This window comes from Sarcophilus harrisii, chromosome 3 (genome assembly GCF_902635505.1).
Source record: "Sarcophilus harrisii chromosome 3, mSarHar1.11, whole genome shotgun sequence".
Lineage (NCBI taxonomy): Eukaryota > Metazoa > Chordata > Mammalia > Dasyuromorphia > Dasyuridae > Sarcophilus > Sarcophilus harrisii.
In genome coordinates, this window is record NC_045428.1 from 54,129,261 (window position 1) to 54,149,554 (window position 20,294).

The 20,294-nt window shown below is 34.4% G+C and overlaps 1 protein-coding gene across 1 annotated transcript in view; it reads right to left on the reverse strand.

Moving 5' to 3' along the window:
• The window catches only part of COL4A3 (collagen type IV alpha 3 chain), a 145,876-nt gene that overhangs the window by 29,372 nt on the left and 96,210 nt on the right, over positions 1 to 20,294 (reverse strand). Inside the window, exons 26-38 of the mRNA XM_031957944.1 lie at positions 20,071 to 20,239; positions 18,550 to 18,642; positions 16,028 to 16,132; positions 13,693 to 13,790; positions 12,251 to 12,401; positions 11,917 to 12,030; positions 10,767 to 10,934; positions 9,186 to 9,275; positions 6,506 to 6,640; positions 4,966 to 5,064; positions 3,694 to 3,783; positions 3,208 to 3,347; positions 621 to 747 (exon numbers count right to left, since the gene is read on the reverse strand). Coding sequence (XP_031813804.1) covers positions 621 to 747; positions 3,208 to 3,347; positions 3,694 to 3,783; positions 4,966 to 5,064; positions 6,506 to 6,640; positions 9,186 to 9,275; positions 10,767 to 10,934; positions 11,917 to 12,030; positions 12,251 to 12,401; positions 13,693 to 13,790; positions 16,028 to 16,132; positions 18,550 to 18,642; positions 20,071 to 20,239 — 1,579 coding nt within the window. The remainder of the gene's footprint in view (positions 1 to 620; positions 748 to 3,207; positions 3,348 to 3,693; positions 3,784 to 4,965; positions 5,065 to 6,505; positions 6,641 to 9,185; positions 9,276 to 10,766; positions 10,935 to 11,916; positions 12,031 to 12,250; positions 12,402 to 13,692; positions 13,791 to 16,027; positions 16,133 to 18,549; positions 18,643 to 20,070; positions 20,240 to 20,294) is intronic.

Sequence of the window (20,294 nt, forward strand, 5' to 3'; positions counted from 1 at the left end):
CGTGCCCAAAATACTGGAAAAAAAAAAGTAACTCACTGTGTTACTAAATGGATCCAGAGAGTTAGGGAGGAGTTAGGAAATAAAGGTGAAAACAGTGCTCCAGAGCTTGAGAGGGAATTAGTATGGAACAGGTCCCCAAAGTACCAAACAAGGGCATGATGTCAGGGAATGACACAGGAATTCAGGGAATGAAAGTTTGTCTCATGGGCACTTTCCACCTGTTACATAACACCTGCTCTATGTGCAGTTCCATTGGTGTTGCTGTAATTTCAGATACCACTTCAGAAGTTTCATGCACATCACAGGCTAATCAATTTATAACACTTTTCTTGGACATTTTCTTTCTTCTTCAATACCTTAAAGCCTGATGATTTGATTCAAATTCAACCCATTTCAATTTATTAAGTGCCTATTATGTGTCAGGCATTGGGATAAGAACCAGTTATAGAAAGACAAAAATCAATGAAAGGAATACAATTTGAAAATGTGTAAGAGAAAGAGGATCCAATTTTAGAGGCAAGAATGTAATTGGTTAACTCGTTATTGAAGCTTTCTGAAAGTCGTCCAAAGACATACATAGAGAACAGTGTGAAATGCTATTAAATTTCATTTATTGTTACCTGGAGGGCCACGATTTCCAGAACTTCCCTGGTTTCCTTCAGCTCCAGAAGGTCCAATAGGACCTGGTAGACCTGGTAACCCTCTTCCTCCTTTCTTACCTAAGGATCCTGGGGGTCCTGGCTCTCCCTGAAAGTCAAATTGTTAAATATATAATTGGGACAAACATAATTAAATTAAAATGCTAAACTATATTGAAAACAAGTCTTTCTTTAAATTAATAAGTAGACACATATACTTCTTTTATAAATTAGTTCTGGATATTTCAAATAGTAGCTGTACTAGATATAGTTAAACAAATATATTTAGTATTTTAACATTTCACAGGAACTTTAGCTTCAGGGAAAAAAGCTTATTGTATTGTATCAGTTTTATAAGTTCCTCATTCTCAGCCCATAAATCAATTTAAATCAGTGAATGCTTTCGAGACCTAAGAAATATGCTTTTGTTTTCCATCTTTATGGTCCATTAAGATTCTATTTTCTATCCCAATGAGGCTGAGTAAGGATATAATTCATGTATATGGAACTTGCTTCATCCATGATGCTGAATTGCCATGTCACAGTCACAATGATGCTGTATTTTTTAAAGTCCTAATTGTAATTTTATCGGTATGGAAACTCCCTCTACTATGTAACTGGGCAGGTTGTGACCTGTGTTTGATGGCTTCCTGTTATATCTAGGATCAAATGCCAGCTCCTTTGTGGGGTGTTAAAGCCCATCACCACTGATTCTACTCTATCTCTCTAGGATTATCATACATTGCTCCCCTTCATGCATTCCTTTGGCCTTTCCATATGGCATTCCATCTCCTGTTGGCCCAGGATGTCTGTCCCTGGAATGCTCTCTCTCATCTTCCCCTCACAGATTACCTACTTTCCTTCCTAATTCAGTTCATTGACCACCTTCTTCATGAATTTTTTCCTCATCACCTAGCTGCTTAGTGTCTTCCCTAAATATCTATTTTATGTGTATAATATTATATATAGAATGTAAGCTGCTTCAGGGAACAAACTTTTCCATTTTTGTCTTTATCATCAGCACCTAACACAGTGACCAACACAGAGTAGGTACTTAATAAATACTTATTGCTTGATTTCACTGAAAGAGTTTCTATATCATTGATCTCAGATCTTTTGAAATGTTGACTTGAGTTTATTTAATACTCTATCTTTAAAAATAAAGTTTTCTAAGTAACTAAAAAGCTATTAATGTCATATACAAAGTAAGTAAAATGGTGTCTGCGTCTGAGTTTTGACCCACTCTTCTCCTAAAATTCTACGTGTGAAAACTCTGATTGGTAAAGGGTAGAGACTTTGATTGTAAAATTCCAGGAAAGAAATGACATGAAATGTAGAGTAATGGAAAGACCTTTTAGTTTGGAGTCAGAATATTTCAGCTGAGGTTTCTGCCTTTTGAACAAGTCATTTATCTTCCCCAGGCTTCCATTTTCTCATCTATAAAATGAAAGGGGGGGTGGTGGCAGCTGGGTGGCAGCTGGGTGGTGCAGTGTATAGAGCACCAGCCCTGAAGTCAGGAGGACCTGAGTTCAAATTTGACCTGAGACACTTAATACTTCCTAGCTGTGTGACCCTGGGCAAATTACTTACCCTCAGTTGCACCAGGAAAAAAAAAAAGGGCTTACACTTTCTAAAGTCCCCTTTAAATATGTGATACTATGTTTCTATGCTAGTCTTTCCCCCATTCTTAGTCCTAACTTTGCTGTTGTGGTGTTTCAGAAATTAAAAACAGAGGAGAGCTAGAAAATATGTCTATATAAGAGATAGTGTCCTAAAGGATAAAAGAGAAATGAGAGAGAAAATTAAATGGCAGACAGAAATTACTTCGTAAACTTTAAAGTATAGCATAAATGTTAGTTAGTATTCAAATTCCATAAAGCTATTAAAAATATAAGTTTAAGGTTTTGGTGTGGAGGGGAAATGTGTATACATGATGGAATTTATTTTCTGAAACTTTGAAATCCAGGAATAATACCAGAATCAAGGAGAAAAATTTTGAGATCCAGTTTGAAAGATGAATTGCAAACAGGAGCAAAAAACACTACAAGTTTCAAATCAGCTAAGACAAATTAATGTTCATATCTTAGAGATTTTGTTTGTTTCTAATCTGATGGTTGTTTTGAAGTTGCTTAAATTTAGCTATTTTAATCAACTTTTTTTTTAAAGTAAAAGGCAATTAAGCAAGTAATTCTATGCTAACTTTGTAGAAGAGACTTGCCCTCACTCACATTGCAGGGACCGTTTAGCACCCACCCAGGAGTGCTGAAACTACAAAATGAATGGCACAGAGAATCACACTTGTGTGACAGCTATTGCAGACAGCCTAATTTGTGGAGCTAGAACCAAAAGCTCATTAAAAACCTCATTAACTACCAAATTAAGAAGCCACAACATCTCCCTTGGCTAAGCAAGCACTTTGTTCTTTTTCATCTGAATAAGACACTGGAAACAGTGGGAAAGACGTACTTATTTCAGTTTCAACTGTCTAGATTGAAACTTGAAATTCTTTAATCAACCAGTATTAAAAACATACAAACCGTCATTCGGCCCATAGGCCGAGTATCCATACCTTTGGCCCTGGAGGTCCCGGCCGTGCGTCCCTTATATAGCCTGGTTCTCCTTTCTCTCCCTTCATGCCCTGAATACCAGGAAGGCCTGGTCTGCCAGTTTCACCTGTGTGACCTACAGTTCCTTTTTTTCCCTTTGGACCTTAAGCAAAGAAACAAATTTCAGATGGTATCCATGAACAATGGGCTATTTTACTAACTTCATTCCAGACTTGGGAATAGCTATTCATCACCCAAAATTCTAATGCTCCTGAATTCTGGGACTATTCTGTATTGTAGCAATACAATGAATATTGTCTAGAATTAATAAATATCAATTATCCATTCTTTAATTATTTTTGTTTTGAAGTATATTTGAATTGTTGTCTCTTTGACTGAAGATACAGATAGCTTCAAGATGACTTTCAGATGAAATGAAATTCAGTGAGATTTCTGACCCATCATACTTTGAGGGAACTAGGGGACTCATCATATGGATTATGACTCACCTGGCATTCCCATGTACCCCATGCTTCCAGGTCCTCCAGGTGGTCCTGGTTCCCCAGGGTGACCCATGGTGCCAGGATCTCCTCTGAGTCCTTAATTAAGAGTAAATATTCATTCTCTAGAAAATTCACATTATTGTCTAACAAAACAAAATTGGGGATGGTGACCCTATAGAGGGTTACATAAATGAAGGTGGGGGTTGTGAAATTATAATTTTTTATCCATAAATGTTTGATTTGTATGCTTATTCTACATACCTATATGCCCAAGGTTGCATAAAAGGGGTAGCAAGTGGAAAAAGTTTAAGAAACCTTAGCCAATGGAGTTAGATAAGGAAATGGTCCTCTACAACTACATCTTTCAAAATAGAATAACTCTGGAACCAATACTAACAGGAACTGAAGACTTTCTGCCATCGTGTACATTTGCCACCATGATCTGCCGCTCTTTTGATGTTTTCAAGACAAAACATAATCTTAGAGTTTTGTCATATAACAGTGTCATAGTAAATAAGAATACATGTTGCTCTTTATTTTACAGGTAGGTAGGAAGCTACCTTAACTTTTGCAAAACTTAGTGTGCATACTCTTAAAAAAAACTTTAATCAAAAGATAAATCTGATAAAACTTGAAATACCACTTAGTACTTTTGGTGGGAAGGGGAATAAACGATCCTATGAAAATATTAAATTTGTAACCCATTTCAGTCATTTTAAATGAGAAATTTTGAGTAAGTAGTACAAGTCTTTCTGGAAGTTTAAAACTACAGTATTTCCTATTTCTCCAATTCTAATTCTCCAAATTTGCTATAAATATTTTGGGCTCAACATAGAGTATTTCAAAATTTTCCCTGTGAGGTTAATTTAGAATCTGACTTGCTGATGTGCTAAATCTCTTCCCTTTCATTTTCAACAATAGCATTTTTGGGGTCAGATCTCATTATAATAGCTCTTAGAGAAATTGAAGTCTCTAAAGTAAATTTCCTTAATAGGGGTGTGTGTATGTGTGTTGCATTCTCTTTTGACAGTGTTGTGAAGCTTATGGACTCCTTCTCAGGAGTATGTGTGCTTATGGACTCCTCAAAATAATTTTTTAAATATATAGACATAAATACATAGGATTGTGAATTTTTTTTAAAAAAATATTCCTTTGCAAACAAATGCCTTGCTATAAGAGAATGTGTTCACATCAGAATGGTCTAACAGACTTTGGTGCCAGATCTAAATTCTAGGAAGAAACTCTAAAATATATTGTTTCTGTAGCTAATCAATATACCTGGTAGCCCTGGCCTTCCAGGCATTCCATCATAGCCTTGTGATCCTGGTACACCTGGAGTGCCTCTCTCTCCTTTTTGGCCAAGGCCTCCCAAAGATCCTAGGGCAAAAATGTGAGATATTAGAAAATGAAAGATAGAGTTTTCTTCAGGTTCATAGCAATTTTGTTTTAAATTAATATAACAGCTCTGCTCCTTACTAGTCTTCCAAAGCAGAGTTAATCAAAGCTGTTACTTGAATAAATCCGTTTAAAATACATTAGATCTTATTTTTTGTAATTAAGTGTGTGTCAGTAATTGCATTTTGCAATGTAACTTAAAATAGTTATATTAACAGGTTTTAAAAATGTGACAAAATAATAGCATTATTTCCTAAGAAATTACTTTTCCTGGAAAACGTGAAATACAACCCAGGATTTTGTAAATCTGAAAATAATGAATTGTCTGGGTTAAAATGAAAATATGAGAGGTTCCTAAAAAGACCTCTGTTCTCTAACTTTCTTTTATAATGAAAGTACTTCTTTATGGCTACTTTTTCTAAATTCATTCCTGTATTTTGACAAGAGGATGAGTTTTTCAAAAACTAATAGAAATTTTGTTAGATCTTTACTTCTTAGAGACCATAAATATCAATGGGCTTTTTATTCCTGCTCAAATTAAGTGAAAACACAACAAGACTTTATTAAGTGCTTATTGTGTATCAGATATTATGCTAACTGATGGAAATACAAACAAAACAAAAAGACAAATACTTCCTGCCCCTGAGGAATATACCATTTCTTGTAGTGAAGACAGAAAGGAAACACTTTAAAAAAAAAAAAAGGAAAAACCTGGATGGTGAGTAAAAGATGGAGAAAAAAAATCCAGAAGTAATAATTATATCTGGCCTTGACCTTTCTCCAAATTGCTGTGTCTGAGAGGAACAGATCAATCAAAGGAAGGGACTGCAGTAGTGGAGGGATCTCTTTCAGGGTCAGAAGGATGCTTGAGGATAGTAAAGAAAAAAACTCATATTGCTTTTACATTTAATTTATGTAGAATATTTTGCTTTGGCTTTCTGGTTTTCTGGTACACTTGATTAAAGTTTGGCAAAAAAAAAAATTAGGCCCTTTTCTTACCTTGAGTCAATCATTTTTTCACCTCTCTTATTCTAAGATGGACTAAATAAAAAATATTAAAATGCCAAATTGAGCATATGTGAATTCTAGGCTATTAGGCATATTATCTAATTGCTAAGTATATGTAGTGATTGTGCATAACTTTTAAAAATTACAATATGTACATGGTATCTGTACAAAATTTGGGAGTGTATGTAGAGCATACTATCTCAGTCTCAGTGATCTTCAGGATTGTCTGTCTGGAACATTAAAATAAGCTTTTAATTGCAGACTACTTTCTGAGTGTATAACATTTCCTCACCAAAAAAGTTTTAGAGAAACCTTTCTTTTTTAAAAATATAATGTTATCCTGGTCATGCTACAAATGCACAGAAACACACATTTAGTTATAAAAGATGTTTTAGATGCAAGAACTCTCCTTTACCTTCTGGTCCTGGTTCACCTTTCTCTCCTACATCATCTGATATCATTGATGGTCCTTCATTTCCTTTATTACCTCTTTCCCCTTGTACTCCAGGAAGTCCTTTCTGTCCCTTTCTTCCTGGAATTCCCAAATTACCTAAAAAAGCATCAATAAGCATCAATACCTAAAAAGCATCAATAACTTTGGTCTCATTACAAAATCTTGGAAAATATTCAGATGAATATTTTACCCTAAATAAAAGGCAACTGAAAAGTTATCTGCAACTTCCAGCTCATATAGCTACATGATTATCATTATAAAATCTTTGTAAGAATTATATATATAGATATGGATAGTATCACACAACTAATTTGGAGATGTAAAGGATGTAACATCTTAACCTGTTTTTTTTTTTAACTTAATTTACTTTTTACTTTTGTTGTACTTTTTTACTTTTTATTTGACTCAGTAGAGCAAAAGCTGTCTTGAATGCTCTTTTAAGGCAAGATGGCTCTCATATATACACCAGCATTGTAGAAAATTCTGCATTGGTTAAAGTATATATAACTGTAAAGATGAATTAGTATACAAGACATCAAGATAACTGCCAGTAGATATATGAATTAGGTATAAAGAGTCATATAAACAAATTAAATTATTGATCAGGGAAGAGTTCATGACCAAGAAATAAATTGTAGATGTGCAAGATCACACAAGATAAAATACACAATTTTGATTATATAAAATTAAAAAAACTTTTGAAAAACAAATATAATGTAAACAATATATGAGGGAAATATTTTGGGGGGAAAATCTTGGGAACAGAAAATCTTTGTAAAAAAAATTTTGTAAATTTCTCTGATAAAGGTCTCATCTCATGTATATGAGAAATTAACCCAAATTTGCAAAACTAAATACAATTTCCCAATTGTTAAATAGTTAAAGGATATTATTAAGAAGTTTTCAAAATAGGAAATCCAAGCTATCAAGAATTATAGGAAAAAATGCTTTAAATAACTAATAATTAGAGAGAAGCAAATTAAAAATTTTGAGGTACTATCTCTCCAGCTATCAAACTGGCAGATGGCAAAAGAAGAAAAGGATAATTGTTGGAGAGATATTGGAAAACAGGTACACTGGTATACCTTTTTTGGTAAGGCAGTTAGAATTAAGTGACTTGCTCTAGGTGACACACCTAGTAAGTGTATGAGGATGGATGGGAATTGTGTTCTCTCCAACTAGTTGCCTTACTAATATGCTTTTCTATCAATTAGTACAGCCATTCTAGAAAGCAGTTTGGAACTGCTCTTCACATTGGATGACTCACCTATAACCTCAAAGAAATCAAAGCAAAAGGAAAATTATGCATGTATGTATGGCTATATATATGTACATATATATGTAAACACTTATGTGTGTATATATATATATATATATATATTAATCTACTTCTTTATCTATCTATTTAACATGTATAGCTGCTCTTTTTTGTTTACTAAAAATAGGAACGCTCTTCCCTAGGGAATTACCCAATGTATTGGGGAATATATTGTATCATATATCAGTTGTGTTGTATGAATAGTCTTGTACCATAAGAAATTATGAAATGAATAGTTTCAAAGGAAACTGAGCATTCCTTTATGAATTGCTGCAGGACAGAGAACTGAGCTAGGGGAACAGTTTATACAATGATTACATAGAGAGAAACAATATCTAAAGACTTTAGAACCCCGATCAAAGCAATAATAAGCCATAAGTCCAGAAGAATGAAGATGAAACATATCACTCAGCTCCTGAGAGAGAGAGGCGATGCACATGAAATGCAATAAAAGCTTATTTTTAGATATGCTAATAATTTAGGAATTTGTCTTACTAGAGTATATGTTTTGAGAATTTTTTGTGGGGTGGGGCTCAATGAGAAGTAGGAGTAATAGGAGGGACATATTAATAAAATATGGAGGTAATAACTTTTTCTTTGAAAAAAAGGAAAAGATGAGTTGTTCATATAGTGAGATTATGAAGGCAAGAGATGGATAGTCTGACTGATCCATTGTAGTCCCAAGATACTAACGCATAAGAAGAGGGTAGTTTCTCTATAGAGGATTTAAAAGATAATAAAAATACTACATGATAAGAAAGCAGTGAAAGATTATGATCTATATCAATGGAGGAACTACTCACACTAATGAACTTTATCGTATTTTATATATTCATACACACACATCAATCCACCAATAATCAATGAACAATTGTAAAGCTCAAATTAAAGTGGAATACTACCAGAAATGATTAAAAAAAAGTTTTCAAGTACATTCACAAAAAGTTTTAGGATACAGGATAAATGGTATGGGAAGAGGAGGGAGGCAAAAAATGGGAAACAGAAGAAAAAAGTACAATAAAATACATTATTTTCAGAACTCTTTTCCCCACTGAGGTGAATGTGAATTGGCCTCCCTTAAAGATCCAAACATATTTTTGTTAAATGCTGAATATAGATAATGATATATGTGGTGATAACTGACATTTATATAGTGCTTTAGACTTGACAAGGTGTTCAATAATACAGTTGTTATTCTCATTTTATAGCTGAAAAAACTAATAGCTAACAAGAAACATAACCAGAAATCAAACCCAGGTTTTCTGATTTCACACTCAGTGTTTTTTCCACTACATTATGTATTCCTTCAGCAACATAACTTACCCTTGTGTCCTGGAGTGCCTGGATTCCCAGGAATCCCAGGAGGCCCAATTGTTCCAGGATAACCCATTATTCCAACTTCTCCCTTTTGGCCTGTGGAATTGAAGCAATATAGAGTGTTCTGGATTATCAACGCAAAGAAAAGCACAGACTTGGGTCAGGTATCTTTCACTGTTTAACAGTGGGAATATCAGTGAAAGCACCTGAATAGACTTGATCTAAAAGAGAAACAGCTAAAGGAGTGGAGCCAAAATGATGGATTAGAGGTAGGAACCCAACTGAACCTTCCAACATTCCCCTCCAAAAACTTTAAAACAATTCTTCAAATCAAATTTTTGAGCAGAATAATAAAAAAAAAGGTCAGAGTAAGACATTTTTCCAGCCCAAGACAACTTAGGAGAAACCTGTGACACAAATGTAGGAGCAGCACCAGCTGTGGGCTTTGGAGGTGGTTACAATGGCAAAAGCAGTGGCAGCTTTGGGAATTTTCAACCCAAGACAGTAAGGAGGTTAGGAAACTGGTCAAAAAGATTATAGGGGAATCTTGGCTGGCACTGGGTGCAGCTGGCACTGATTGGAAACTATATTGCTTGTAACTGGTTCTAGGTTGCAGTTCTAGGATGGAAAGAAGTCCTTGTGTCACATTATAGGACAACAGATGCCCTGGTGGTCATTTCAAACCTAAGATGAGTACTAATGCTTGCAGGGGACTTAATCACATTTCCAGAGCCAAGAGGAACACGCACTTGCAGCTACAGGGGAGTAGAAGCTTTCTGGGTAAATACTGGAACATAAAACAAAAGAGCAGTAATCATATTTCTCCCCAGTTCATACCATCTTAGATGCATTGAAAACTTGCAGATTTCTAAAATTAGCTTTAAAACAACAGTGAGAAGAATCCAGAAGCATGTGCCAGTGCTTCCTCACCTTTTGGCAAGTAGAACCCAACTTTAGCATAAAGTTCAAAGTCAAGAAATAGGCTGAGAAAGGAACAATTAAAAAATAAAAGGAATTTGACCATAAAAAAGTTAATTTGTGGCAGGGATGACCAATACACAAACTCAGAAGATGACAACAATGTGAAAATAGTTATATGTAAAGCCTGAAAGAAAGATGCTAATGGACATAAGCCCAACAAGAATTACTAGAAAAGTTAGAGATAAGAGCGGTAGAAAAAAAACTGAAAAAAAGAAACTAGAGTGATACAAGAAAATTATGAAAAGGAATAGCTAGGTAAAAGAGGTGCAGAAAAGAGTCAAAGGAGAGGTTTCTGTAAACAGAAAAAGAAACTTGCTTGTCAAATAGATGGTCAATAAAAGGTCCTATTTTCTAACTTTAATACCGAATATATTTTTGGAATGGCTAAGAAAGATTGATCCAGGTTATATAAGAGCTGCCATTCCTTGATTTTTCTCTAGATGAGAACAGCAAAATATTTATAGTCTTAGGAAACCAAAGAAAGACACTCAATAAATGCAAGCTAAAAGTAAATTATCACATATTATTGGCATTAACCTTTCTAACATAGTTCAGAATAGATGTCTCAAACTGAAAGAAAACTTAATTTGAAAACATTTTCAGTACCTGGTGGACCTGGGGGTCCCGGAGCTCCTGGATATCCTGCAGGACCTCTAAGTCCTTTATCCCCTTGATGACCCGGCAGTCCTGGTGGCCCAGGTTCCCCTGGGGATCCTGACCTGTCTAAGCCTGGTATTCCTGGATCCCCTTTAGGACCTTCCAGGCCTCTGTCTCCTTCAAAAACCAAAACCAAAACCAATAACTTTGACTCATATTTCTGTAAGATTCACAAATAGCTTTGCTTAGTAATTAAGATAAGTAGCAAGATTGACATTGCAAATGAAGAAACTCAGATCCATTGGTATGAATGGACTCCCCCATGGCCACACAGCTAGCATTAAAACTCAGGTGTCATTATTCTGAATTACACCAATGTGCCTCTGAACAGCAGCAATAACTTCCTTCTTTCCCATTCCCCCAAACCTAATAGAAAAAGGGTAGAGTTGGAGTGACCATAGAAATGGGAACTACATCAATCAGCAAGCATTTATTAAGCACCAATTATAAACCAAACATTGTGGTAGGTACTGGGGATACATAGATCAAAATGAAACCATTCCTGCCCTCAGAAAGTTGACATTCTCATGGGGAAGGCAGACAAAACTCTTAGTTTTTCTTCAGTATGGTATGAGAGAAAAAAAGCACCAGAGTACTGGTCCTGCCTCTAGCTAGAAATATGGCACTGAGCAAGTTATTAAAACTATTTACATCTCAATTTCCTTATTTGAGAATTATATTAACTCTACCATCTTTTCAACTGGATTAATTCTCTGGTTATTGAAGAATTTTAATCTCCTTGGCAGCCCCTTCTGTATATTAATATGCTTAAATAAACAGGAAGCCATTTTTGCCAAGATATCCACCACCTGTGGTGATGCTGTTATTATTCACGAAGAATCTGTATTTAATGGAGTGGACTGTACAGCTAAATGCAAACTGAGTCCCAGAACCAGATAGTTTCAGTAACTTGCCCAAGTAAAGGCAGAGTCACAGATGAGAAACTCAGGAAAAGAAAATTCAGGCTATCCATTATGTGCAATGACTTTAATTTTTGCATATTGGCAGAAGATATCCATTTATTTTAAGTTACTAAGATAACTTTCATATTTTAACTCCCATTGTCTCTTAATTTTAGTGTTTGATGTTGTAAACCTACCTTGTGGTCCTTTTAGTCCATTTAAACCTGGAAGTCCCTGGGTTCCCTTTGCACCTGGAATACAGATTCCTGGAATCCCATCATACCCTGGAGGTCCAGGAAAGCCAGGCTCTCCTGGAAAGGAGAAATGGATAAACATAATCACATGAGGTTCAAAGAGACATTATAATAATTTGAATAGATCTGAGATCTCATTAATGTGTATACTCTTACTGATACTCAAAGGATTTTAAGATTCACAACCCATCTATATAACTACTCAGGCCCTAACAGATAAGATTTTCCTTTATTTTTAGCTCAGTCCTGTTACGATTGTAAATAACAAGGCAAATACCTGGTGATCCATCATGTCCTTTGTTTCCTGGGGGCCCTGGAAGGCCTGGAAGCCCAGGGATCCCATTTTCTCCATTTTCCCCCAAATTTCCTTTTTCTCCTTGAAAACCAGTGATCCCTTCTTTTCCAGGCATTGCTGTACCTGGGTCTCCCTAAATCAAAAAGAAATAATATACAATGAATAGGATTAAGAGCTAGTAGAAACTTTAAGAAACTGAAGAACAAGATGTGGTGCTGATATGGATCAGAGTACCAATAATTATCTTTGAACTAGTCCCCTAATTGGGATTCAGATTCCTATCTGTAGATGAGGGCATTGGATTCGATATCGATGAATGAATGGATGAACAACATTTAATATGGGTGTGCTAAATGCCAGACACTATGCTGAGTATAGAGGGCACAAATATAAAAATACATATGTACATACAAACACAAATATATAAAACAACTTCCAGAAGCTTATATATTGGGAGAGATAGCATATATATAGGGAAGTAGTGGTCAGGTCTGAGTCTTTTGATTTAGAGAAAGAAGTAGAGTTTGGAGCCATAGGTTGTTCCTGTGCCCATACAGTATTGATTCAATTAAATATTAATAAAAATTTAAAATTAAGCTTAGCAAGCATTTTAAAGAAGCTAAGAAATATAACTCAAAACATTATCAAATATAACTCAAAACATTATCCTGCAGATAAACAGAAATATTTAGGATAAACAGTTAGAATTAAAAAGAAGATCCTGGTAATTAGATGTTCTAAGGAAATTTGAGTTTTCTTTTTCTTTATGCAAGTAACAATATTTAACAACTTTACTTTTTTCTCTCTAATTTTATCTATGTCATTCAAAGGAGTAGCTAGATGGTGCCATAATGCACAGAGTACTAGCCTCAGGAGACTCATCCTGAGTTCAAATTTGGCCTCAGATACTTATTAGCTGTGTGACTTTGGGCAAGTCACTTAATCTTGTTTGCCTCAGTTTCCTCATCTGTCAAATGAGCTGAAGAAGGAAATGGCAAACCACAGTAATTCTGCCAAGAAAATCCCAAAGGGGGTCATAAAGAATTGAACCCAACTGAAATGATTGAATAACAGATGACATGCCATTCAAAATACTTGCTCAGTGATGTGTTTTGCAAAAATGAGGAATTTTTAATGCTTAAGAAATAACCTCCTGTGAGTAATCAACAAAGATGCCAACAATTTTTGCCTCTCTTTTTGTTTTTCATTTTCCTTTTGGTATGAGGCATTTGGGGTCATGGTATCTGAGATCACATTTGAAGTCAGGATCTCCTAACTCTAGGGCCAGTGCTCTATCAACTGTGCTATCTAGTTATCCCTTGCCTTTCTTTTCTAAGAAGAAAAAAAATTTTTAAGGTGTTCTTGAACCTAGAGATATACCTAACCTGCACTCTGATTAAACTGAGTTTGTGATTCCCTCAAACCTTTGCTCCTGGTAGTCCTGGTAGTCCAGGTGACCCAGGGTTCCCTATTTCTCCTGGACAACCTGGTGATCCTTTGGCTCCTGGATCACCTCTGTCTCCTATAAAACAAGAAAAATCACAAGAATAATTTTGTTAAAAGAAACTTTTATCATTGTTTCTATAATTTCAATGACTGAAAAACTTAAGAGCTAAATAAGTAAATTTATATTTTTCTAGCCCTTTGGATTAACTTAAACTGGTTCCCCTTGGGAGGAAAAAGCATCACAAATAATGTTTTATTTTTTAAGTAAAATTACTATTTTGATTTAGCAGTTTCTCAAAGTAATGCTTTGGGTTCAAAACTGATTCAGCTTCAGTCAATTTAGGGTTCATATTTAGTTCAAATTCCTGGAGAATGGTGGATTTAATGAGGAGTTCTTGAGTCATGCTGTAATCTTACTATCTTCTACAATTGTCATAGAACACTTTGTAATCTTTATGTAGGGAAAACAATGATTTGGTGCCTACAGGAAGACAGGACCAAAATTTGTGTTCTATTCAGTCTGGCAGTCTTACTAAAAGAATCACTTGCAGTGAATTGTATTGATTCAAGGTAGTAATCAGTGGTGTCATAGAAACTAAAAGGAATTTATACAACTGAAGTTAAATAATAGACAGAAGTCAGGGAATTGTAGCTCAGGCAGAAGCCAAAGAGCTCAAATGCTGGCTGGTAGGGCATAGTGGATCTGATTCACAAGAGAGCTGAACTAGCCCTGGAGCTATGAACTAAAAGAGCTGATATCCCTTCCCTACTCACACATCCCTTTTGATTGAGAAGCCAAAGGTAGTTTTAGTTCATCAGAAAATCAGCATATGACCATAGCAGAGAAAAGTTGCAGTTGAGTGGAGGACCAGAAAAAAATCACCATAGAATTCAGATTATATTTCTTTGCTATAAGTTAAAAGCAGATCCCAGAAGTACACCAGGAGGGAGGAACCCTAAAGATGGCAAGATTGTAAACTGCTCAAAAGTCTTGTTCCAGAGACCAAGTCTTTACAATATCTAACTGGACAAGCAGATAAGCTCATGACTTAAATGTCCATTCATTAGAACACTGATGAGAAAGACATGGACAGAAAATTGGGGCAGACTTTTAGTTCAGAAACCAGTGGGAAGAGGTGTAATAGCCTCAAATCAAGGCAATTTACTGGAGCCATACTGAAGGTGGGGGTGAACTGAACATCACACATAGCTTCAACTTCACTGCTTTAGTGAACTAGAATGAGAATTCTCACAATTGGGAAGTGTTCATTTATGACCAATATTTACAATATAAAACTATAAGAACAAATCAAGTCACATAGGAGAGGCTGTCAGATCCTATTATTAACAGCCTATTTGGAGTATATCTGGCAGAATTGGAGCTGAAACTTCTTAGATGTTATTTTAGAACAGCATGACTCAGAAATTCCCCTGATTTCTTGGAATGGACCCTACAGTTGCTGTTTGAAAGCAAGGCATTCATCACCTGCCTTTAGTGTTTACTGTGAGATGAGAATAAGAAAAATCCTCTTAAATTAAATAACTTTTCTATGTCCCAGACAACTGGAGGAGTGGTAGTGCTTTACTTTTTATATATTAAAAATCATGCATTACCTTTTTCACTTTTTTTTTGGTTTTCTTTCTCATGGTTTTTCCCTTTTGTTCTGATTTTTCTTCTAAATATGACTAATATGGAATTATGTTTAAAATGATTGTACATGTATAACCTATATCAGATTGCTTGCTGTCTTGGTGAGAGGGAAGATGAGGGAGGGAGAAAAAATTTGGAACTCAAAATCTTACAAAAATGAGTGTTGAAAACTATCTTTAAGGTATTTGGAAAGTAAAATACTATTTGGAAATAAAAGAAATACTTGACAAATAAAAACCAAATTCACTTAAAAAACATGCATATTCAAAAAAATCATGCATATAGTACTCAGTTTTTTATTACTTTTGTGACTTTCAATTAGATTCTTAAACAAGGCTGAAAACTTATACAAAGGGAAATCCATGAAGATATATGGGATATGCTGGATAAAGCTAAGAATAGGATACTGAAAGTGACAAGTTACCTAATTTATGTTTGTTTCTCTGTAGAGCAATTAAATATATTAAATGCCATATTCTGTGAAATGGATCCCTCTAGAGCCTGGTGTGAACCTGAGACAGTGTAAGGACTCACATGGGAGGCACAGTCAATAGATTTTTTTCTGTTGCCAGTCATACTATGTAGACCTCAAAATCAATTAATACTGTGAATTATTTTGTTAGAGGAAAAATAATAATTTTAAACAGAAATTTAGCATTTACCCTTATATCCAGGAGGCCCAGGAACTCCAATTCCTGGGAATCCTGCTTCACCATCAGACCCAGGAGGACCTGGATTACCACTTGGTCCCTTGGATCCTGGATTTCCTAAAAGAAGACAAAAAAAGTCAGCTTTGTTTTATCAGCTTTCTGTCAAATTTACCACCAGATTCTCAGGTTATAATTCAGAACGATCTTGAGTTCTCCATTCTCTCTCACTCATATCTCTTATCAGTTGCCAAATTTTGCCATTTCTACTCTATAGAATCTTTTTTATCTGACCCCTCATTTCTACTCACATTTCTGTTCCACCTCGGTTCAGTCCCTCATCACCTCTCAACTAGGGTATTCCAATAGCCTCCTAACTAGTCTCCCTCATTAAAATTGATCTCTACTCCAGAAAGCACCAACCAAAGTAATTTTTCTTAAGTATAGTTCTGATCATGTTACTCCACTACTCAATCATCTCCAGTGAATCCTCGGTCTCTTTAGGATAAAATATAAACTCAAATGTTTAACTTTTAAAGCCCTTCACCAAATGGCCCTAAGATATCTCTTCTGCAACATTGTAGACTACATTCCCTCCTATACTCTTCAGAGCTCCTACTGTTCCTCACACATGCCATCCCATATTGTTTCCTGAATATTTGTGCTGTTCATCCCCATGCCTGTGATATACTTAGTTGTCACCTCATTTATTTCTTCTCTTCTCTATTGCACTTTTAGTGCCCACCCTAACTGCTTTATGTGTATATGTATACACTCACATATATGCATATGCATATTTGTAAATTTTGCATGTATTTATGTTTTCTCCTAACTCTCCATATATACATATGTATATGTGTATTTCATACACACACACACACACACACACACACACACACACACACACCTTTTTCTGTTGGAGTGTAAATTCCTTGAGAGTAGGGACTATTTTATTCTATGTACTTGTATTCCCAGTGCTGGACACCAAATAGATGTTTATTAATTTTTGTTAACGTATTTGAATGATCAGTATGTTTTTGTAACAAAATTAAATTAATACAATAACCAGTTATCCTCCTATTCTTGCCAGAGGACTTACCATTAAAATCTGCATATATATTATTTCTTTTCTTCCCTTTTTCTCTCATTCAAAACTGTGTGTGTATGTGTATACAGGGTGTTTCAAAAGTGAACCTCTGTGGAATCACTGTCTTAGAAAGAAATATATATATATGAAAGAAATTTTATGTATATAATTTTTATATATAACAATTTTAATATATGATATAAATTTATTCTATAACTATGATTAAAATAGGACTAATTTATATGTAATATACAACATATTAGAATTTGTACAGAAATTTCTATATATATAATATCATATGTTTATAATTTTATAATATTAATAAATATACTACTTAAGTATAACATAATATATGTAGTAATTTCTCTCTTGTATGTATGTAGCTCTCTAGCCTATCTGTATTTCTTCCTAAGATAGAGATTATGTAAAGGTTCAAACTTCTGGCTTAAAAAAATATATATATATATATATATATATATATATGTGTATGTGTATAAATATATATATATTTTAAGCCAGAAGTTTGAACCTTTACATGTTTATATTTATATATACATATATTTACAAATATATATATATATATTTGTGTGTATGTGTAAATATATATATATATATATATATTTGTGTGTATGTGTAAATATATGTATATATAAATATAAACATCTATACATACATATATAAATATAGAAAAGTCTTAATGAAGGTTTAGGCTATTAAAGCTTTTTTATTAAAGTTTAATTTTACTAAACTATTAGAGCTTAAAATTGCACTAGGACTTTTGAAAAACCCTATAACAAACAGAAACCATCTTAAATCTATAAAGATAGATTTTATATACATATGTGTATATATATATATGCATATATATGTGTGTATGCATATACACATCCATATGTATATTTATATATTACATATCTGTGTATATAACTTATATGTATGTGCATATGCTTATAAACTTTTAAAACCAGTATTTGATGTGTGTATATGTATGTGTGCATGTTTTTAAAGCTAGCATTTTGAACCTATATAGAATCTCCATCTTAGGGAAAAAAAACCTTTAGAATATCATCTTAAAGAAAGCTCAGTTTACTAATGTGGCAAGCAAGGCTCAAAGAAGTTATACATTTTTTTACCTTATAATTCCCTGATCACCTCTTAGAGAGTATTCTCCTTCCTGGGACCCTCTGAAGTGATTTTAACTATCTTAGAGTATTCATTGTGGTTAATGCAATAGAATGAGCTCAACAGTCATGAACATTAATGGGAAGAGTAGTTATGGTCATTTCAGAGGACAGATAATAAATCCCTTCTCTTCTCATGTTCTTTTTTAAACTGGAAAATGATGTTTCATAAATTGGATTTCACTAAGTTTTATACTAACCTTTCCTCATTGGAGAACTCAGAATTTACTCAAATTCTTTATATTTTACTTGAAAGAAGAAATACTTACCAGTTGTACCTGGGAGGCCAGGTAGCCCTGGCAATCCAGGAGGTCCTGGAGGGCCAGGGACTGGTTCTACTAGACCTGGTTCTCCTTTGGGACCTTAAAAAAAAGATATGGTAGTAAAATTAGTATGTGTATGTTTCCTTGGTAGTTAGGAAAATTATCATTATAAGCAATTCAGAAATGTATACAGAGAGAAAGTAAACATAATTTCTCCTTCTCACAGGTCTTGAAGTTAATGTAGGTTAATGGTCCCTTAGGAAATAGGACTCTCATTATAACAAAATATGGAATTTACAGATCTTATGAAATACATTTTATATTTTGAGAGCAGGTAATGTAGAATTAATCTTAATCTTTAATGAAAGACTTTTTTTTTATTTTTTAAGGGGCAGATTGTTTATAGGGAATTATTCAATTACATTTGGCTCTATGCCAAAAACATACTAAGCACTATTCCTTGTACATAGTAGCTACTTTGTTGAATTAAAGCACCTACCATATTCTTAGCATATATTTAGCAAATTAGGTTAGCTAGATACTAAAACTACTTCACATACCAACAGCAAAAATTGGCTAAAAATTGTGATGTAAGAGTAAAGAATCTAGATTGTAAAATATTTTAGGAAAATAGAATATTCCATGAACAATTTACATTTAGAAATGGGATTTTTTTTTCCTGAGGCAATTGGGGTTATATAACTTGCCCAAGATTACAGAAACAGGATTTTCTATACTAGAATAAAATACTGGTTTCCCATTTCTACTCCTCTATCTCAAGAAAAAAGGTAAAAAAAAAAATGCCCATGGCATTATTATTTAAAGAAACCCCAGCGGCCATCTAGTTCCAGCCATATAAGAACAAGAATGTCATCTACCACCTTCTCAACATGTGTCATCTAGTCTCCGCTTGAAAGAGAAATAGGAGAAACCTACCAATTCTGGAGACAACTCATTTTAATTGATAGGCTGATTTTCCTTCTACATTTATCTTTTTGCAATTTCTACGCCAAATTAAGGTAGGCTGGTGGCAAAATGTGGTAGAGTCCTGTACTTGGGGTCAGGAAGACCAGACTTGAATTACAATACTACCTCAGACACTAGTCAAGTTACTTAACCCTTCTTTTCTTTTACAGTGTCCTGATATATTTTAACTATGTTTAAGCTCTGGATTATCTCTCCAAATTTCTGCAAATTCCATGCCTGGTATGAATTAGAAATTATCAAGTGTGGCTCAATGGAGAGAGTATGAGGACCTGGAGTCAGGAAGATCTGGATTAGAATTCTGCTCCAGACTCTTATTTATTGTGTGACCTCTCTCAATCTTAGTTCCCTCATCTATAAAATGGGAGATAATAATAGCATCTACATCACAAGCTTGTAAGGGTCAAATGACATAATAGATGTAAAATTCTTTGCAAACTTTAGAACTTTATATTAATGCTAGCTATTACTATTGTTCTCCTTGGTAGAACTAGAAATTTACTATACATGAAAATAAATTGTACTGGAAATAAACTAACCAACCATCATTTCCAGGTGATCCAGGAAATCCGGGTACACCTGCAGCTCCCTTTGGTCCAGGTTGTCCTGGTGGTCCATAGTTGGATGGTCCAGCTGGTCCCATGGGTCCTGGGTACCCAGGGTCACCAGGATTTCCTGGAAAACCTTTATCCCCCTTTTCACCATTCACAGCCTATAGGAAAAAAATATAACTGGTTGGCATTTAATATTTTGATTTTTTTTTAGAT